At 39.6% G+C, this 22,977-nt stretch overlaps 1 protein-coding gene across 10 annotated transcripts in view; it reads left to right on the top strand.

The window, feature by feature from the left end:
* Window positions 1–22,977, top strand: part of macrod2 (mono-ADP ribosylhydrolase 2) — a 393,934-nt gene that overhangs the window by 158,484 nt on the left and 212,473 nt on the right. For 9 of the 10 annotated variants that reach the window (XM_067525087.1, XM_067525095.1, XM_067525067.1 and 6 more), the window contains exon 5: window positions 14,039–14,155. The exons of the other annotated variant lie outside the window; for it this stretch is intronic. In XM_067525087.1, the coding sequence (XP_067381188.1) occupies window positions 14,039–14,155 (117 nt within the window). The remainder of the gene's footprint in view (window positions 1–14,038; window positions 14,156–22,977) is intronic. 10 annotated transcript variants of the gene reach the window in all.

Below are 22,977 nucleotides of genomic sequence, written 5' to 3'. Positions count from 1 at the left end.
GGCCAGTTTTGTGTTTGCCCCCTTCTCTATCAGCTAAATCCCCAGTTGAAATGCCAAGTGCCAAGATCGTACTCTGGAAAAGCTTGTTGCCTTTGCTGTAAGAAAAGCTGTGCACTGCTCTGCAGTGTACTATACATGGATTTCACTATAGGGAAAGAGTTTACACACTACAACTGACACAGACACACTGTTTGTCAGTTTAAGGTTTGTTGCTTGGAGCTACAAATGGAGATTAGTAGCAGGTTCTTTGTTCTGTCATACATACGGTTTAAATGGTGCACTGCAAACACACTGGCCTGATTTTGGTTATTAAATATAATCTGTGTGTACATATTATGTTTGTTGATATTGCTGTTATTATCTAGCCTGCTAAGTCACCTCCAGACGTTGCTTAGTTTGTATTGCACTAGGATCCCTACCAGGTGTATTCACTCATACACAGTGTGAGTGTCCAGTCTGGAAAATATCACGCAAGGAGCAAAAGTATCGTAACTCATGACGTTTACCTTCCATTTATTTTAATAATTATCTTCTCTCCCATTTTTGTTGTTGTCCTTATATTTCACACAATACAAAATGAAAGGTTGAAGTAAAATTTAGCTAAAATGGTAATATGTGATTTGGCATCTTGTTGAAAATAAGAAACAAAAACAAATACTGGCTGCACATTATTTCATTTTATGTCCCTGTGCTGACCTTATCTGTCACTGCTGTCTGTTCCTTTACACAAACTGAATTTAGATAAGCATGACCATGACCAATATCTAAATAGGTCCAGATCCATCTTTTATGTCTTTCAGATATACAACAAATAAATACATTGGCCAGAATTTTGGTTTGTTGTTGGATTACACCACACTGACCAGAGATCTTGTGACCAAAAACACTCTATTCTGGCATCTTCCCAGCCAAACTACCTGTCCCCTTTTTTGCAAATGAAACAAAAAAGTCTGTCCTTACACCGAGGTAAGATGGCTAATCTGTATATTTGCCTAGCCCTTTTTTCTGTCCTTTTTTATGCTTCGTGTGTTTTCTTCTTTCTGCTTGATGAGTTACTGTCAAGCCTGAAATGCAAAATAATCTGATTTTAATAATATCTTAATCTGTTCTTTAATGTCATCAGCAATTATGCCATAAATGGATTCAGTTTATCCCATCTTAGTATAAGAAATTAATAGTGGATCATAACCTGCTTAAGAGGCTGAAAGAAAATCATCAGATTCGCTCCAAAACAAAGAGCCTGCTATTCTTCTAACATCTATCATGGTTGCTCCACCGCTTAGATGGCATATATGCTGACCTGAGAGATTTAAAATCGGAATTGATAACTAATATACTCTGAGGTGACAGTGCAGTGTATTGTAAGTCCACATATCATCTCTGGAAGGTCAATGGCTTCCATCACATCCTCAATAACTGATATCCTCCTCTGCTAGTTTGTGATTCGGAAAGTGGCGTGTTGTATTTTTCAAATGTGTGATTTTTAAATGCACCAGTGACTGTTGTTTTATCTTAAAGCCAAACACACTATCTTGACACACAATTCAATGTTTTTTGTTCTGTTTTGTACTCGCAAAGAGGGAAATTCAAAATTATGTTGAATTATTATGCTTATTTTCTTCAAAAAATGTTTGGCTGGGAAGATATGTTGTGTCTCCATGGGCATATTCACTGCTATTTCTGTTCTTACTGATGTACATTATCAAAGCATTTTGCTTACACATTTTGGGGATTAACATTAACTGTCAGCAAGCCAAGCTGTGAACAAGCAGTCATCTGAATGCTGTCAAGAGGCCATTACAGCATCACTTTAAAAAAAAAAAAAAGAAAGTTGAATCGGAGGGTGACCAAGCATCTTCCTGGTTATTAGACTTGTCACTGTCACTTACAAAGGCGTTAGTGACAGAAGGTCCTATTAGCTTCCAATATTCACCTCCTTCTTTCAGAGAGAGCAGCTTTTACAGTCATCACTCAGGTGGGGGTGGGGGGTGCAAAGAAAATGGTTCAGCAGTCTCATTATCCAGACCCCCACCAATTAATGTTTTTTTTCTACCACATGCTGTTCTGGCAGATCCATTTTTTAAATTATTCATTACAAAATAATAGCTTAGATTAAGGAGGTCAGAACTGTGATGCAGTGGCTTTAGACCTCTCATGTTTGATTTGTGCTGTAGAATTCATTATAAATAGATATGGAACCTATGTTTTGCCCGTACACTCTGCCACCCACAGTGACAAGTAAAAACAAACCTCGAATCTCGTATTTGCTTAAATTACATCTCTGTATTTGCGTACATTCATCCTTCCCTGACGTCTGCTTAGCCTCCCTGTCCATGCCACAGAGAAGCCTCCCGTCAGTGTAATGGTGCCCCCATCGTATTAGTGGATGCTGTTTGCGAGAAGTAGTTGTTGAAGATATACCCAAAGGGTTAAGTTTTATGTCTCATGAAATGAGAGAATCCTTTCACTGGAGCTCTGACTCCTTTAATTGTGATTTCAGACTCTCCATGCAGGCTGACATATGCTGCCACCTTTTCCTCAAAGTGGCTTTCATCTAGTAACTCTTCAACAAAGGTTTGACAGGCCATGGTTGTCCTTCTGCCAGGTTCTCCTTTTCTCTGCAGAGGACTTGTGATGTGACAGCTCTAATCAGGTTCCTGATGGTTCCACACTTCATCCATTTTACAATTATAGAGGCCTAGAAACACTTAAAACCTAAGAAATGGGTTTATCGCCTTGCCCTGATCTGTGCCTTACCACAGTTGTATCACTGAGGTCTACAGAGAGTTCCTTCATGACTTTGGCTTTTTGTCTTGACATGTAATGGGAATTGTGGGACGTTATGTTGCATAGTCTGCGTGTCTATACTGCAGCATGTCCAGTCAATTCAGTTTGCAACTGGACCTAAGTTTAGTTTTGTCAGTATGTGTTGTTTAGAGTAGATTGATGGGTAAAAATATATATTTTTTCACTCTTAAAATTTACTACTATGTGCAAATATGAAGGGGAAGGGTTCAAAAATTGAAAACTTGTATTAAGTATCTTGTTAATCTGAGCTATTATTTTGTAGGGACCTAATAAAAAAACACCCTACATTTAAAGATGCCCACACTGCATGTCATTGAATCAAACAATCGATCCCACAAAGTGTGCAAAAAATGAAGGGGTCTAAATACTTTCTGAAGCCTCCTTAGCCGGTAAGTATGTGAAGCTGGTCTTCCCCAGAGAAAAATTATCTACTTAATTAAAAGGACCAGCAGGAAAGGCCTGGAATCATGACGGTATAATTATAAAAGCCCCATTTCTGTTAATCCTTGGCTCTGCAGCAAGCAGCCTCACATGGTGGAGCCCGGCCATGGCCACTAGTTAAGCACTGAGACCACACAGAGCTTTTACAAGCAGAGGCAGTGGGAGGACGACAGGCCTATAACGGAGGATGTGGGGAGCTTAGAGCAAACTCATAGGTCTACTAGAGGCCTTTTCCTGCTACAGAGGCTGGGGAGAAAAGCACAGCAAGATCATTTATGAAAGACAGGGAGTCAAAAGGCAAATCGTAGTCATGTTTATAAGTCAAACCTCTCAATACGGTGTCAGGCACTGATGCATTGTTTGACTCCTAGAGGAACAGAGTTCTTCGACTGCACTTGTGTTTGTTGATCTTTATAGCAAAGCAAAAGTACATTAATTATCTCCCAACTCATTAGAATTGATCCAAATCATCAGTTAAGTGTCATAAATTATCAGATTTGGTTAACAGTCATGACCAAACATTGCACAGACGACGTAAATCATGGCAGGACATTAGTGCTGAGCTTTGTGTTTGTATGGAGGTGAGCTCTGTGTTGCGCCGGTTGGTCTAAGTGCCAGGGCCTTTGATTTGTGTCTCACAGCTGGGCCTGGGGAAGAGGCTTCAGTGGGCAGCTGCGGACGCTTAATCTCTCCTCCGCTGACACGGGCTCAATTAATAGATGGCACACTTTGGGATTCTGCAAGAAAGTTGTCAGGGTCTTGTCAGATAAATCACTGGAGAGGATTCCACACTGGCTATAGCAAGCCCTGGCCCTGGTGGCCTGTGTGTCTTTGTTTGCTTACTTTGAGTTAGGTAAGGGTAAAGATATATCAGCGAGATACACTGGGGCTTTTTTTTTGGTGGGGGGTACTTTGATTATCCTAAATTATAGGCTACAGTTAAGGGAATCTCTATAATTAAGTTTTTGTTTTTGATGCAAAAACAATCAGTATAACTGTAGAATAACATTTGAGCATTTATTCCATTTTGAATTTAAACTTTAGTACAGCTATTTTAAACTTTCATGCCTTTAAAGTTAACATGTAAATCTGTCAATTATAAAATTCATTCACTCACAAAATAACTTTACTTGAGAATCATAACAGAATATAATTTTGTACCCACAAGTTATTTTCTATGATTTTATTCAATTTTCACTGCTTTTAATCCTCTTGTTTACAGTTTCAATATAATGGAAAATGGATAATCATCTGGAGAACTCTTTTATTCTGTGAGAGAAAAGAAAAACACTTACCTATAATTGTATTGATTTTGAGGCTTAATCTTAACTCTCCTAGTCTTCTTCCTTTTACCATCTCAGGCAGGCTTCACAGTTATGTTTATTATAAAAGACCCACATTAATTTAACTTTTGTGTGTCTGCAAATTCACCTCCTTTCCCCACTGGCTTTGCAGATAAAATCTATCTACAGCTTGAGCTACATTGAACAATTACATAAATATGAAATGCATGCAGTGAACCCACTAGTCCACTGTTAAGGTTATATTGTTATGGTAAATTTCCACTGGTGAACATGTTTATCATATTTAGTTTCTTTTGGCATTATTTTTATTTGATTTTTATTTTACCTTTCTGTGAATGAAATCATTTATATCTGCAACAAAGAAAACAGCTACAGTTTGTCTTGTATCTTACAACTGTAAAAACAAAGTGATAATGTACAAGTATTTAACTTGGCAGGAACCACATACACGATTGCACTGTTCTTCAATTAAGATAGGCCTAGCATTTGCACTTATCATGGACAGGTATATTGACCTGGCTTTGTCGAGTCTTGTAACAAATAAATCTGCAGCTGCAGATAGCTCATTGATTTAGGGATACAACAAGACAGCCAACTAATCCTTGGTCCTGTAAAATTGGGCTCAAGCAGCACAAAGAAATAATGGAAGAAAAAAAAAAATGGATGACTACTATAACAGTAGTAAATAGTAACTCGCCACACATTTGTTACTACACTCATTTCCAAAATGCACAGTTCAGCAAATACCTAATGAAAAATACCAGATTTTCCTAGTTATGTCGGCAAACCTATGTGTTCTAGTAATTGTGACCATTAATTAATAATCAGTACATATAACATATGAAATGTAAAAGTTGTTGTACCAGCCTTTACTGTGGCAAAAAAAACGCTTTGAAATTTTGTTTTTATTCTTGCTCAAATGTTTATTCCTCCTGGTTAGCGGCTAGAGTTTTGATTAAAATGTCTGAAATCCTGGTTACTGATACAAATCATAATCTGTCCCTCCAGGTTTTCGTAGACATTTTTGTGATTGTTGCAGCCTAAAATGCCAGATTTCACTACAGCTTTTCTAAAAAATTGCAACATTGCAATTTGCTGGAGGGACTGTGTAATGTTCCAGTCTTGCAACATCACTGCACTGTATCATATTTGTAAACCTGTTTTTGTTTTTTAGTTTTTACTTTAGTTTACTGATCAAGGGCTACAAATTTATAAAACTACGATGACCTTTTAATTGTATAGCCCTCTCTGGTTTTGACACGCCTGGTGTGCTGCTTTACAAATGTTAATGTATTGTACAAGGCTGTAGGCTTTGCTGAAGAAGCGCCTTGCACCAGCAAACCCAAAGAACCATGCATAATAGTAACAGCTGTTCATGAATTTTAATCCAAAGCAGTGGCCTTTCGTTGAATGGCTCCATCTTTCTTCATTTCCGCAATTATGGACTTGCCAGAGAATTTGGCCCAAAGATCCAAGAGCCTGAAATGGCAGCCATGCTTGTTTTGTTTTTTTTCTCACCAGCCTTAAAGTTTGCTATTGAGATTGCTCAATAATTACATGCATTTGTCTACTGTCGGGGCTTCCTAGAGTCATGTATACAATGCACAAAGTGCTTCTGTTCCAGGTTCTCAGCAAAGCCATCCTTTTTACCATCCTGCACGGGTGACTCAAAGATGAACTTTGTGCAGGGGAAGTAAATTATGATAAAATTGGCCAGGATCCACTTCAAGGGTTGTGTTTTCTCAACATTATCTTGTCCCTTATTAACCGGACTTATCAAAGAAGGCCATTTCTTCAGGAGGCAACATTTAATTATGTCTGCATAAAAACCTGTGTGTTTTCTATTGATTCCAAATAAATCCTCATGAACATGCCATATGGTGTTAGGGAGCTAAAGGATGTGTCTGACAAAAAAAGATTCTCATCATTAGCGTAATGCTAAAAACACGGAAGACTCCATGAGGCAGCAATGATGGAAGTGGTGGGTGTCAATAAACAAGTTGAAACATGATGCATCTAATCAGCAGCAGCAGGATTATAGGAACAAAAATATTTTCTAGTTTTACTAGCAGCTGATTTGCTCCTCATCCACTGAGGAAAGTGACAAGCTCATTGACAGGAGATTCTTCATGGTAGTGGTGGGTTAGGTGCTGACTACTTTGCACAGCTCGGGTAAATCCCCACTATGAAAGCACTTTGATGTTGGAATCTCTTGCAGGGGAGAATTAACTTCATGCCATGTTTTTTTTCTTGTTAATAATGTTTCAAGTTGTTCAAAAATGCTTTGATTGCTCACGTGAACCCAAAGACCCAACAGAAAAGAGTTTAATTTTACAAACAGTTTAATTTATTGAAATTTTTAACATGGAACACGTGAAGAAGCAAATCTTGCTTACATGTGGTGTGACACATCCTTCACATGAGCTTTAACAAAGTATACTCTGCAAACAGGAAATACACCAAAGCATAGACCTGTATGGAGCTGTGCGTGTGTGTGCGTACACCACCACAAGCACACACATTGCTCGTCAGATTGATTTTGCTGGAGGAAAAAGATCTAAGGGTCCTTCATGCCAAACTGACACAACTTCTTCACTCCCTCACTTTCCTGTGGTAGTACTACTAAAGCTGGGGTGCCAAAGGTAATCTAACCTAGGAGACGAGGCGATAATAGCCACATTGACAGAGTTCTTGTTTGTAATAAGAGACTGGATGAGGAGTCAAAGGTGAAAAATGAGTGTGATATTGAAGGAGGGAGAAAAAGCTGTAAGAGGAGGTTTGTGTTTATCTCTGATTATTAGGACACCTCACACCCAGGGATGAAAGACGCTTTTGAGAGAGAGTATGAGTAGCAGGAGAAGACGCAAATCATGTATTTCCATCAGGCGGGATTCCATTCTGTGAGCAGCTGCATCTGTAATATGGGGACGATGCCAACCGTGTTTCAAAATGACTGAATGAATGAGGATTGGTATCCTGAAAGATGTTGCTTACAGTGGTACCTTGGTGATTTGCTGGCATCCTCTTGCTGGTCACCTTTTTCCACAGCTGTTGAGTAAATAATGTCAGTATAACATCAGTACACCTTAATTTAAGGCAGAGCACACCAGGCATGTATGTCCAGTTGGATGTTTATAGTTTTCCTGTGCTGTGAGGAAATACAAATCATTATCGCTAAGTCATGCAAACTACAAAAGAGATCTGGAAACCACACTGGGCAGCTTGTCACACCTAATTTGGATAATCCTTTGTTGATAGTCCATGTGCTATCGGCACAATATAACTTGTCAAAAAACAAGTTTGAAGTGAAACTCATAATTGTGTCTGTAGACAGCAAATGCTTGGGCTCATTTTAGGGTTCGATTTAGGACTCAAAAAGGTTTGAGATTATTAATTTCAATAGAAAGATTTTTATTTGATAGCTGTAGTACAGGACAATCAGCCCTGGACTAGCTTAAGTGTAGCCAAGCTTCCTGTAGTTGTCGTTAAGATAGTACCCCCATTATGTGAGGAATGTGGACAGCGTACTTCAAGTTGCCTATAGGACAGAGTGACTCCGTTACCTCAGACAGGGAATCCTGCAACAACAAGACAGAGCAGTTAAAACAACAGCTTTAAATGTGAGGGCCTGGGCTGTCAGTTCAGCACGGCTGGGGTTTGGCACCGAGTTGTCCGCAGCTGTCAGGCTCCAGGTTTCCAACGTGTTTGTCACATGAGCTGTGGAAGCCTAACCTGGCATTCCTTTTGAACCCTGGGAACAGCCCTCGCAGCTTAAATCCAACCCTTTTTTATGTGCAGTTAAGTAATATAAACATAGTCATGACTATGAGTATGTCAGTTTTTTTTTATTTTTAATCTTCACTGTCCTTTCTTCACATGGACACTACCATGAGTTTAGCACTAATTGGCGTAATCTTAATGTCTCAAATTCTATCTTCAGCATGCATTTGATTGTTATTGCTTTTGAAGTTAGATGTAGTAGTTGGAAGTAGGAGGTGTGCAGTACACAGTCCTCTACAGTTGGCTATCAGACGGTATCTTTCAAGATATTAACTCAAGATATAGAGGCCTGGTTAAGGGCACCTCTGTAGAGCTTTCTGCCTTCACCACCTGTGATTTCTAAGTGTGTGTATTCAAGTGTTAGATATTTTAGCCACATTTCCAGACCTCTAAATTACACTCAAACTAGTGTGTTATTGATTTTGCCCACACAACAGTACTGTATAATGGTTAGTTCTGAAACTGCATTTTACAAGGTTCCTTAATGCCATTTCAGAGAAAACGTACTTGCCGACATATTTGTCAACTTGGGCTGAAGTGTAACAATAATAACAGGGTTTCCACTACATTGTAGTGGAACCTGTGATTGTCGTGTCATTTGTTGCGGTGCCTACTTACATAGCAGTGTCGAGAATTGTGAGTCATGTAATCCTGAGGCATTTCATGTCACTTTGGAGAGTAACATCTGTGACTATCTGCCTCACATTCTATTAGTCCAAATCCCCTGTTTACCTAGGTATTATAGGTAAAATGGAGATTATTATCCCTTTCCTGGGAACTTGGTTACAGCTAGCTCTGGCTGTTGCATCCAAAATTGCTGTGATTAGGACACATAATCCAGTATCACAAGGGAGTAACCACAATGGCTTGAACATATTCAACCTGACATTTACTTTAGCCAGATCTCTGATTGGCACTTGATTAGCAACTAATCCATGTCATTATCTCCTTCAGTGAAATTAGTTGAGTAGAAAATGGTGTCGTAAATCACAGAGGTGGAATTGTGGAGGGGCTTTGATCAGTGTACAGTGCACTGGAAGTGCTGTGAGGAGAGAGGGAATATGTTGTTGCCATGGATACTACAAAAAATAGGTGAGGGGAAATATATGGCTTAATAGTTTGAGGAATATGTCTGTTTTTATTTATTTATTTAGTTTTAAACCTCAACTGTCAGAGTGAGTGAATATCGATAAAGGTTTTGGTTCCTATCACCTGCGCTCAAAAAGTGCTGGCATTGAGATCTCAGTGGATTAGTTGCGAGAGTAGGTCAAAGCTTAGGCCTACCTTGATATAAAGCATTGTCTATTCCCTTCTGTTAGATTATAGACTGATATTCAGACTTCTCCGTATGCTGCCAGGTGGAATTCAGCTCACCCCTCCCTCCCTGCTGCCCACCCCACGCTGCCTCCTCTGGCTCCAGTCCTGAACCTAAACCCTCAGAGGAGCAGAAAATAATTAGGAGAGAAAATTGCAGCTGACACTATTTCTGAAAAGCAGGGTATTGTAATGAGAGCAGAGCAGGTATTCATCTTGTCTAAGGGAGCGATTGAAAGCCCTTGGTTTTCCGGCTACCTGGGAGATGCCCGGGGAGAGTAAGCAGAGCTTTGCTGAGTCCCTTAATGCATGTGGGAACGGAGCCTTGAGAGGACGAGGCAGAGGTGTCTTCAACAATGGCAGGAGCCAAGGTTACAGCTGAGTAACTAATTCAAACTGCTCTAGACTGACACACACACTCACACGCACAGACACTCGTTTGCTTTGTCTCTCTCAATATGTCTCCCCCTCTGTCTCTTGCTCCCCCCTTGTTCCCATTATGAGTTCAGAGTGATGCCGTTCAGCCACCACTCACAGTTATCTTCATTAGCTGTGTAGACTTGCTGGAGTGGATGCTCGGGGAAGCTTTCTCTGAGCATGGCACTCAGAAGATGAATAAATGTTTTGTCCCACATAGGCCCAGCCTTAAGCAGTGGCCGGCTGCAGGAAGAGATAGATGAGGTATTAAGTGTTATATTTTTCAACTGGGGTTGAGGAAGCCCAGTAGTGAGGTGGACAGAAGCAGATGCTGCCATCTGAATGTTAAGCCTGTTAAATGAAATGTCCTCCGTAAAGAAGTCTTAACGGGAGTTGAAATATAGCATCAGGCGTCACTGATTGTGCATCACGCAGCTGAGCTGAGCACATGTTCATCTTGGGGCCTCCGCTTGACATTCAGACTGAAAGCGGGAAGATAAGGGAGAATTTTAGTTTAACAATATTCGTGTCATAATTGAATTATATTTACAGATAACCAGAATTAAATATGCTTGTGAACCTTGTGCACAATATTCATTGTGAGCAACAGGAGGGTGGGCTGCAATGTCCTCCGTTTGGGCGTGAATGTAAATTCTATTCTTGGTTAATGAGAATCTTAGACTGCCTTTGTTATGTTGCAGGCATCCATAATGGTAAAATCCCACTTAAATGAGAAAATAAATTGATGGACAAATTACATGTGGGCCATATAGCCTCTTACTTGTACTCAGATCCGCTTTTAGTTGCCTAAAATTTGAACACAGAAAAACATATTCACAGTCAAGTTTTGACAGCCTCACAATCCACCCAGCAATTGAATTTGAAATTACCTGATGAAAGTCCTCTCTGTCTCTACGCTTCCCTGCCCCTCGCTACATCTCTTTCTCAAACACACTGAAATAGACACGCACATTACCCACGATGCATTTGTTGTGCACCACCCATTCCGCGAAGCAGTCTAAGTAAAGCAGGTAAATTAAATCTGTAGCGGTAGCATCCAAGACTCTGGCAATCAGCCAGATCAGTTCAGCATCTTCTTGTCTATTTACGGGCATTGTGAGCAAATTTCCAGGCTTGTAGGGTCTCGCTGACACTATGCGCAATAACACACTCAGTAGCATCAGCGTTTCACACTCACAGTAGCTTATGTAACCATGAACAGAGGGAGAAAGAGCATCTACAATCTCATTCTTCAGCTGAGATGAAACGCAGGCTGTGTGTTTTTTCTTTCTGGGGCTCCCAAGGTGATCATACAGTAGGTAAGAGATCAGCCATGTCTGCTAGTGATGAAAGAAAATGTCTGGGGAGGATGGAATCCTAAAGGAACACTGCATAATGGAGGAAGATGTTTTTTTCTTCATATATCTGGCTTTATATGACCACGCACAGATCATAGGTTACTTTCTACCTGTTCTAGGGAATCATTGAGGGTGTTTTCCTTCTCTTGAACTGTCACTCCTGCCACATTTCAAGTTGTATTGAAACAATCCAGTGATTTTTCGTTTATTACAGTACATTAATACTTACAGAAATGTCCATGGTATTGATCAAACTATAAAAATGCCACCATATTTCTTTTTGTAATATCCAGTTTTGCAGTACACTGTAGTATAGCACATTTACTCTCTATACTGTAGATTCCAGTTTTCTCATTAGTCAAAGTAACAGCTCTGTTTGAAGACTCGGCGCAGTTGGAAAAAAATCAGATGAGTCAGCTTGATTGGCCAATAAAATTGCAGGGGATCTCTGAGCAATTAGCAATAGTGAATGGCCAAGTGGTGTGGAAGTTGTACAACATTCGGCATCTCTTTTTTTCCACATAACTTCCTCCTTATGCTCCATATTAAAATGTATAATAACAGAAGTGTCTGCAGAATATTTTGGGAAATGTTCAAACAGATGAAACACACAGTACAGGTACATTTAATGTCTCTATCATGGCACCTACTCGAACCTCCTCTTAGTGCCCTGGGACTGTTTCTGTTCTATATTACTTTGGGAAAAATGCCTTTAGATGATATATTCATAAGCACAAAACCAAACTCCAAATGCTTGTAATGCATATCTTAAGCCAAAAATATGTATTGGGCATATATTATACAAAGATTATGAAAACAGCAAGGTATCTATAAAAGAATGTTTTAAAGTAAAATCTCCATCCATTTTAGAGCTTTAAAACAAGGGTCACTGTATATATTACAGTAAATATAAAGCCCATCTGTAGGTATGGGAAGCTTATTGTTGTGACCTGTTGCTGCTATGACATCAGGTGAATACATTTAGGTGCTGTAATAAAAGCAGTGGTTTCAGGTTTTGTTCCATGGAGGAGCGTCTTCATGTGGACACAAATGAGAAGCTTGCTTGTAGTCCCTAAGCCTTCTTTTCTGCCTGTGCATTTAGTAATTCATGTCAGATGTTATAAGAAGCAATTATGACGCGAATAACTGTACCTCATAATCATGGACAATCTTGTTTGCACAGTGGACATTATAAAAATGACAAGTCTACAGCCACTACTAGATCTACTCTGTGTTGTGTTAAGTAGCCTTCCCGGTCACCAAAGCGATCCCTCCTTATATCCCCATCACTGTCGGACTCATGTTACTTTTTCGAAAAGCCATCAGGATTCGTCTCTGTCAACTGCCTGTCCTTCAGTCCATTAAAGATGATTGATAGAGCTAGAAAATCTTCCACCCAGCTGTTGTCGTTGACTCATCCCTGAGAAATTGAAAGGAGCTCAGAAAAGGACCATCCCTCATCAAAAGACCTTTTGTCTGTGGTGATGATGTGAAGCAAAGTACATTTTTGAAGATAGCGTACAACTAATCTCCAGCCTTTTTTCACAGCTTTTTTTCTGGCTTTGCATGTGAATAATTATTACATTTGAGATGAAGATAGTGATTAGTCACATTTGGTCTTTTATCGGAAATTGAGAAATAAAAATTCAGATTTTATTTTTATCTTTTCCTCTGTAGTTTTTGCTTTGGAACGTACAAACGTTGGGTATTCTGCTTTCGACCATTATAGCTTTGACGGATAAAGTCTGAGGCTTGTTCTCACCATTGGCCAAGTGTTTACATAGAGAAAGCAAAGAACGGCTATGTTGCTTTGTACAAATGCTGTTGTTCCTCCTCCTGGCTCTGTTATCTTCTAATGGCTTGTGAGGATTTTTACAGGACAAGTTGAGAAGGATTTTATGATGTTTCAGTGTGATTGATAACATGCTCTTGGAGGGATGTCAGGCTTTCAGAGACGGATAATGTGGATTTCTATCTCTCTGCCTTCTTGTGTAAGACGTGCCATCAATCAAGTGTATCACGGCCTTAACCCGGTAAAATTAAAACCTTAGGGGGGGTGGGGGCCTGGAGTAGAACCAGGACACACACATCAACAGGCAAGCACGACAGAATCGGAACACAGATCCACATCATAACAGGCTCACCACAGAGAACAGGACAGATATAAGATTCCCACCACGGGGCAGAAAATACAGTTAATGATCTGACTGTATATCGCTGTTGACAGTGGAGAGGGATTACAGGAAGAACAGTCTCATTTTCAGCGTGTGTGGAGCCGTTATTAGATCCTAGCCCAGCTAATTTCATTCCTAAGTTCGTCAATATTTACCAGCAACAGGCGCAGAACACTATGGCAGAGCCAGCCTCCCTATAGAGAGGGGATACAGAGCTGTGCAGATCATTTGAGAATGTGGATTTAAGTAACCAGAATCTAACTCCTGAACATAATTTTCTACTTTTTCAGAGTCCCATTCCTGCAATTAGTTGTTTGTTTTGACATGATGAATCAGACAAACGTATAATTAGCCCAGCTGGTTTGAGATATGTTGTGTGCCTAGTTTTGTATGTTTCTCCTCAGGTAGGCCTTACTTCTCTTTGTACGTCTGTTTGTTTCAGTCGATGGCTGCATACACAAAGCGGCAGGGTCCTGTCTCTATGATGAGTGCCACTCACTAAATGGCTGCGATACCGGCAAAGCCAAGATCACCTGCGGCTACGATCTCCCTGCAAGATGTGAGTATCAGTAATTAATGTTTTTCTCTGCGTTTGTGTGTGTGTGTGTGTGTGTGTGTGTGTGTTGTAATGTATGCTTTGGTGCCTTGCAGCAGTATTTACTAATCCAAACTGTAGCTATTGAGGGCTACTTCACATGATGGTCAACATTAAGCTTTAGTGGTAAACATTAAAACAGTGGAACATTGTGAAACCCAACATTAATCAATATTGTTTTCTAAAATAGCCTAATTTATTCAAACCTAAGGCTTCTTAACCAGCTGGTGAACAGCAATGACTTTCCACTAATGCAGAAATCTAGTGGTAATGAAAAAATTAGGTTTTCCTTAGCTGATTACAAATGATATGCTGTTTCATTAATGTACATGTACCATATTTTTAATTAAGGTAATAAGTCATATGTTTCAAATTCGAAAACTGGATAAAATCTACACACACATACTGCTTTATACATATATGTACATACACCTACATAACATAATCACTAGGATCATTAGCGTCAAATCCAGAAAAAGTGAGATGCCTTTTACTGCCCCAAATAAAAACATTTTAACCGTAATTTATTAGTTTTGAGAAACTCATTTGTAATAAATGGGGAGTTGCTATTTGGAGAATAATTATTATGATTGGTGCTTGTTGTATGGCTGGATGGGAGTGTCATCTGCACACAAACAAAGACATTAAGGGAGCTATTAGTTGCTTAATTTGATTGATTTTTCATCCCCGATTTATTCTGTTAACGGATCACATAGCTGTTTCTGTCAAACCATAAATGATCAGAACAAGGACTTCACTTTTCTTTGTTTTTTAATTTCTATCATGGATGTAATATTTTGTAATCGAGTCGCAGAAAGGTTGAATTTTGAATCTGTCACCTCTTTTAAGAATTGTATATTTTCCAATGTAATTTATTTTGGTAACTGTCAGTATTACATGTTTCACTTTTGAAGTTTTGTCTTTCTTTGCAAACTTGAAATGGAAAACATGATAGGAATTAAGAAATGTCACTTGGTGTAATTCGGTCAAGACAAACGTCCCAACAGTCCTAACCTAACCCTGAAGGATTTTCATGAGACAGCCAAGAGAAGACATTGAGGCCCAGATGAAATTAGGTTGTGTTAATACGGTATGTCGTAAAGATGTCAAACAAATGGAGCAGATAAACTGAGTCAGTCATGTGGGCAGCCAGTTCAAGTGTCTGCACAGCCAAAACAGGGTGCACCATGACAATTTAATAACCTAAAATGTCACTTGGGTGCAATCATATTGCCTCTGGGTACTGTTATTGTAATTATCTCTGGGCAAAAGACTTTCTCTGTGTGGGTAACTTGTTATAGAATTTGGAGTTCTTCACTGGGAACAGTCGGTTCTTTTTTTTTTTAAACGTGATGTTATTTCATATTAGAGCTATCTTTACTCCCAGCCGGTATCATCTTCTTATCTTCCCTTTCTGATCACTGTCATCATCAACATTGTCTCTCTCGTCTGCGCTTGGAAACTGACAGTCGCTTGACTTTTCTTTGTGAGCGCTCGGCTCTGACAAGAGATCTCACTCATTTCCAAAGTCTATCCACTGCTTGGATTTTTGTTCTTTTTCCATTAATTTCCGTCTCTGACTTATTTGTTCCACCTACACACACATTATAAAGCTGCCGTGACTGCAAACAACAATCTATTCGGTTTATGAAATCTCAAATAATAGTCTGTCCACCCCCTCACCACTGAACAAAGTAAACAAACAAGACAACACACGGTTTTCACAGTTCTGAATTTCCCTAAATTCTGGGATGTTACATGTAGGCGTAGCAAGAAAGGTTAAAAGCCTGCTGCGAAATGGCAGTGTTTATTAGATTAATTGAGAGTTAATGTTATGCTAATGTCCCTCTGCTGGGTAAAGCTAAATGCATCAAATGATTAAAATTGACATAAAATTAATATTGATATTTGTATAATCAAATTATTACCTTCAGCAAACAGCCCCCATGTCCTTCAGAGTAGATGGATCATCGTGGTAATTGACAGAGGTGGGTGTTGAAACAATGCAACTGCAATGCTATATTTATAATAAGCAATTAAAAAGCTAAAGAGCAGCTTTTCTACTCAGAAACAGGAAGTACATTAGCTTTGAGAGAATCATTGTCTAAATGATAAGCTACACTGATAGTTGTTGGAGGAGTTTTCATATCTCATTGTCTTGTCTGTCAAAAGTGAGACAACCAAAATATTATTATGGCCATAGTGGGCGTTTGGCTAATAGAGCTGTGTTGGTCCTTCACGGATAGATTTCTGTAGGCTGTCATACGTCAAATTTCATAGACTTTTAAGCGGGTAAACAATCCTATCAGGAGTGTGCTGGTGTGTCGTCTGGTGCTATAGAGCACGAGGAACTATATCTCCCTCCAACTATTTTTTTACATTCTTTTTACGTTTATCTGCGGAATGAAATGCACGTGTGTCTGCAGACATCTACGTGCACATGTAGACTCACTCAGATTGTCATTGCATGCAAAATTGCTTCTGCTTACGCATATCTGCAGATGGTGGCTCGTCTGCACTTCCAAGAGTGAGAAGAACACTGACAGATGGACCATTTACTGTTTGCATCTTGGCAAAGCCCAATATTTCCAACATGGGCATTCTCTCCAGTTTAGCCTGAACATTAGGGCTCCTTTTTACAATTTTCTATAAACATATAAATCTCCTAGAGAATAACACTCTTCTTCTGGGGCCCCCCACTCCTGAATTCATTCCACTACATGTAATTGCAAATAAGTAAGTCTCAACCTAAAATAATGCAGAACAAACTGTAAATCACTTTACTTTTAATTAAATTTTAGGGATTTAGGCTTGGATTCATAATGTACCTCCAGCAGTCATCTGCAGCAGCGGTCTTATGACTTTGGCAACAATATGTAGAAATAAGCCATCCATCGTTTTTTTTATTTTTTCTGTTTTTAACTCAGCTGTTTCTCTTGATCTTGCAGCATTTTTGTAGTCTTAAGTGGCATTTGAAGATATCACCTGCAGCGTATTGTATTTCATTCAACAAAGGATTACGCTGGTCAATTCTGTTATTTTTATAAGAAATGGAGAAATTACAATTTAAGTCTAAAATGCAAAATTATGGGTAAAGCTATAAAATGCTTCCTTGTGTCCTTCAAACTACTTACTGCCCACAGGGACAAGAGAAGTTCATCTGAAATCAGAGTTTTCCTTGTTTGGAGATTTCATGTGCTTATGCAATGGAAAATGGCCAGCTAACCCACCCCATCTCAGACTTTTTGTTTTTTTCCCAAGACAAGAAAATTGCTCTCCATTACATCTCACTAAGCAGTTTAGGCTGTGAATCCCAGTGGCAAATGAGCCTTTCTTTTAAGAGGGCCAAGCACATGTGGGACTGATTATTATGGGGCTAGCCCAGGATTATTAATCAATGACAGTAATTACCCACCTACCATAGCAGAAAGACAAAAAAATGCCTGTTACATCAGTCTGACAAGGAAATTGTCTATTTGCCCTCATGTTAGACAAGTTACTCATCTGCTCATGGATTAATGATCAAATGAAAATATATCGAGTGTAACAAGGTATGTCTTTTACCTATGACTGAACATCTTTTATAATGGTCCCATTATTTGTGTTTCAGTTTAAATGTGCAAAAAAAGACCAATATTTAAACATAAACAGGGGTTTGCCCATGTGCATACATCCCAATTGAGTAGGACTCACAACAGGTAGCAACAATAGCTACAGACTGGCCACATACTTTAGATTTCCGTTTTAGCTGAGATTTAAAAATAAGATCATTTGAAAGACTGAAATGCAATAAAATCTTGGGTTTGTTGTATTTTTAGTGATTCAGTGTGGCTACTGTTGGTGCAGTGAGACTTGGCTATGGGCATTAAAGTAGGTTTCCCTGCAAATATTTCTCTTACCACCTGCAGTTTTTTAGTGCCACACTTGCTATAACACTTTTTAAAAAATAGTTTTCTTAAGCACTTTGGTAGTGTTGCATCTGAACATATCCAGTGGTTGTGGGGGAAAAAAACATTGTGATGAGATGAAATGAAATACTTATTTGAATAATAGTCTTTGAGTGGTGTTAATCTTTGTACAGTTATTTCAGTTTTGTGTTTTCAAGCCAGACATTATTGAAAATCTAAGAAATGGGGAAAGTTGGCTCACAGAATGTTGTTAGTCTGATACATGGTTGGACTGGCACCAGAAAGCAGCCTGGGAATCCGCTGTAAAGTCGCCCTATGTGGACATGGTAAATTCAACCAATAGATCACAAGAAGAATTACTTGAGAAAAACACAATTTGTTTAGAGTTTGTGTTAAACTGGATTCATTACATGGTCACAATTTAATGAAACAATTTTATTTAAATGTAATTTTTAAAATATCCAAATGGTTCAGCATAAAATCAAATTAGAACCAATATAGAGGCACTATTTTCTCACACAAGGCAGACTGTATGCACAAGAAACTGTTCACACGAAGCACACTGTATTCAAAACTAAACACATTCACAAAGGGTCAGAGGAAAGGATATGATAGAAAAATCCACCAGGAACATTTCCAAACTTTTCAACGTGACATCCATTCATTCAGCATTTTTTTTTGTCAGAAAGCAAGGAAAATTGTCTTGTGGGTGTTCTTCACACATCTTTTCAAAAAAATCAGCATTGGTTGATTATTGTAGTGGCAATATTGGTTTTATTTGGATGACTTATTTAAGAAAGACTGTTTACAACTGCTACATACAAATATCATTTAATCAGTCAGGCAGAAGCAAAAGTAGAACAATTTAAGAAAAAAAAATAACTCAATCTCTTTTCCCACAAACAACATTTCTGTCAATGATCAGTTATCACCACCATTGATGGAAATTTACAATAGAGTTGACTGAATCTTATCTTTTATTCTGGTCCGCAGGCTGGCACTTATCTTGGATTAGCCTTAGCGGGTTAATCTGCACTTGCATGTTTCGGCCGTTGCGGTCGGTATAGACCCACAAAAAATTCTAGTTTAAACTAGAGGCCTGCTTGAGAAAGTTATTTGTCCCAGAGGAACTTTTAGATAGACATCGAGTGTTTTCACTCTCCAGTTTCATCTGAAATCTTTTACCCAGTTTTGTTTTCTTCCCTAGGGCTACGGTAGATTGGCAGTTCAAAACACTTGTATTGTTTGTTTTTCTTCACTCCCCCTACCCATTATTCTATGAGTTGTAAGTATATGCTTTAAATAATACATCATATTAGGATACAAGATAGAAGGGCCAAGAATTGTGTTTTATCATGTTGCTGTCAAAAAAATGGCCTCTTTCCATTTTAATCTAATGTGAAAATTTCTTTTTCTTTTTTTTTTTTTTTTTTTTTAAGCCTTACACTTTTTTAAACAAATCAGCTGTACTTTTACATTTAATGGAACAATTTCAACAACATGAACTAAGCACAATATTCATACAGTACTCTCATTGAAGAGAAAAATAATTCATTTCTAAAATAACAGTGGTCACTGGGATTCACATGGAACTACTTTTCACTTTCTTATCAGCTGTAAAGGATATGGATTTTAGCCTTTGGAGTACTTCCTCCACACAGCCCACTCCGATAGCGTGAGGACAGCCTTATCCATACAGCATCGAGTCTCTGGCAGACTTTTGATGACTCTCTAATCTAAAGCTTGATACTGTTTTCAAGAACTGTTTTGAGCACACTCAGCCTGCTCTCTGTCTCCGCAATGGCCGGGCACTTCCCGGCACTTCTCCGATGTACACTCCAGCTTTGCTGCAACCGATTTGCAGTTCATCCAGTTGCTACCACACAAACCTGCTAACCTCCTGTATCCAATGAATCCATGCTGTCTACACCCAGGATGTTATTACAACCAGAGGTGTGCTCTCTGTAATAATGCCAGAAGTGTTCACTTAACCTTGTGCACAAGCCATTGTGAATTATTACCATTGTAGTGTGCAGTAATGCACTTCCAATGTTCTGTCAGATAGCCTAGATTTATTGATTGATAAATACGTAGTTTGCTGCCTTCTCTACAGCCTTACTTGTTTATGTCCAAGGTTTTTGCCATTGAAGCGTTGTATTTATCTCCTTTAAGACGTGAATGGATCTTGGTATAAAATCTACTTTTTTTGGTTTTGTTTTGTTTTTTCAGCTGTGAATACATATGCAGGTCTTGCTTTTATATATAACTGTTTTTTTCCCTAATACCTCTTCACATCATGAATAAGTACAGGCCTACTGATTTTTTTTTTCTACCTATTACCAATTCTATTTTCCATATTTTCTATAGCCACTCTATTTTTATTGCCACAAAGTTTGTGATAGCAGCTTAAAACGCTTGTTTAAGCATCAGATTTTCAGAAGATGTATTTTCGGTTGGGAGCTTCAGTGGAACTTACGGGAATATAGTTAGACAAAACACCTTTGGGAGAAGCTTCCCAGTTTAGCTCCCTTCCTTCTTTATCTACTGCTCCCTCTCAGTACCAAATAAGAGTCTCTGGTGTTTACTGTAACTGCACCTGTGCTAATAATACTAATCATCAGCCTGTGATAAATTCTTCTCCCTGATCGCATGAGGAATCTTTCCCATGCCCTATTTAATCTGGGAGACCAGGCCGTCTGTTCTGTCTCTCTCCATTCTACAAACACAGATAAATCACAGCAAAGTGCCCACTATTAGTAAGTGACATATAGCTCATTCTGATTAAATTATCCCCAGAACATTATTATTCTGCTGAGCTTGTTTATCAAAGCAGTCTCTGCCCTTGACATACAGCGGGGCTGACAGTGGGCCTTAATGGACAGGCCTTAATTTGTTAATTTGGACTTCTTGCCTGCAAGGAATTATTTTATCATTTAGAGGAGGTGCTTTGACCAAGATGTTTTACTCTTTAACTATTTCCCCTTTCAAGCCCCTTTCTGACATGCACTGGAATTGTGACATTATCCTGGGGGAGTGCATGTGTGAACCCAAGTGTCCGAGTGAGATGCTGCCGACGTTATCCGTACTTTATCCTTCGAGCCCCCCTAGTGCAAGACCTGTTTTTTGGGCGGTCTTATTTCTTACTTTAAGCTATGGTCAAGTCAAGTCTGCTTTATTGTCAGTTCTTCCACATGTACAGTACATACATACAGAGAATTGAAATTGTGTGCAAACCAGTAAAGTGAACAACAGTGCAGGTAAAAAGATTTTGGTGCAAATAAGCTCATAGAATCTGATTAAAGTGGCAAAGTGACAAAGGGCTCAAGAGCAGTTCTTTTATTTAAATTGACTAAAGAGGGGTTATAGTTCTGTGCCTGGGGCAGAAGAGGGGAGGGGGGCCAAGTTTGGGAACGAGTTCTGCTTCCTGACAGCGTGATGATTCAAGCTGTCCTTCAGTCTGCTTGTCCTGGCCTGTAGACTCCGCAGTCTTCGCCCTGATGGCAGCAGACTGAAGAAGCTGTGTGACGGGTGAGTGGGATCACCTGCAATGCAGAGGGCTTTGCGGGTGAGACGGGTTCCATAAATGTCCTGGAGGGAGGGGAGAGACACACCAATGATCTTCTCAGCTGCTCTCACTATGTGTTGTAGAGAGATCCTCTCTGGCCTGGGAGCTTGTGGGTCCTGCACAGTATCTTAGATGATCCTAGGACTGCACACTTCTGGACAGAGATCTCAGATGTTCTTCGTGGAATCTGCTAGAGCGACTCTCCCAGTTTGCGGGTCATAGCCCAATGTTCCTATTACCACAGGTACCACTTGTACCTTTACCTTCCACATCTTTTCTAACTCCTCTTTCAGCCCTTGGTATTTCTGGAGCTTTCTGTGTTACTACCGCTTGGGATTGCTACATCTACCACCACAACCTTGTTCTTCTGTTTGTCCACAACCACTATATGAGGTTGTTTAGCCATTATCAGTTTCAGTCTGTTTCTGGAAGTCCCACAGGATCTTAGCTCTGTCATTCTCCACCACCTTTGGAAGTGTGTCCCATTTTGACTTTGGGGCTTCCACCCCGTACTCGGCACAGATGTTTCAGTACACTATGCCAGCCACTTGGTTATTGGGTTCCATGTATGCCCTGCCTGCTAGCATCTTGCACCCAACTGTTATGTGCTGGATTGTCTCAGGGGCTCATCTTGCATCTTGAGTCCTGCCTGGTATGGTAGACCCCAGCCTCTATTGATCTTGTACTTAGAGCCTGCTCCTGTGCTGCAAGGATTAATGCCTCTGTGCTGTTTTTCAGTCCAGCTTTGTCCAGCCACTGGTAGGATTTTGTGATATCAGCCACTTCTTCTACCTGACAGTGGTACATACAGTGCAGGGGTTTGTCCTTCCATGAGGATGGTTGGTTGTTTCATCCTGGATAGTAGTTCGCTCACTAATCCTCGGCCTCCTTCCTTTCGCTTAGTGTACAGTCTCAGGATGCTGGATTTTGGGTGGAACCCTTCATGCATTGTAAGAAAATTTCCTGTCCTGATGTCATTGGCCTCCATCTTCTCTTTTGGCCAGCTTATTATGCAAGCGGGGTACCTGATGACTGGGAGGTCCATGTCATCCATGCAGTGGAGGTGGGTGATGGTCACTCCATTCCATAGTCGATATACCTACACGCTACGGGGGTTGAGGCATATGTAGAGCATCTCCTTGGTATATTCTGCATCTGATGTCGACTTGTGAAAATGGGTTGAAGTTGGGTTGTTCTCCACTTTCCCATTCAGTTCCAAGTTCAAAGCATTCCAGGATCCAAGTTTGAGGATAGATAGATCTCTCTCTCTCTCTCTCTCTCTCTCTCTCTCTCTCTCTCTCTCTCTCTCTCTC

Source organism: Channa argus, chromosome 1 (genome assembly GCF_033026475.1).
Source record: "Channa argus isolate prfri chromosome 1, Channa argus male v1.0, whole genome shotgun sequence".
Taxonomy (NCBI): Eukaryota; Metazoa; Chordata; class Actinopteri; order Anabantiformes; family Channidae; genus Channa; species Channa argus.
Note: the sequence above shows the minus strand (reverse complement) of the source record. Positions and strands in the feature narration are given on the sequence as shown.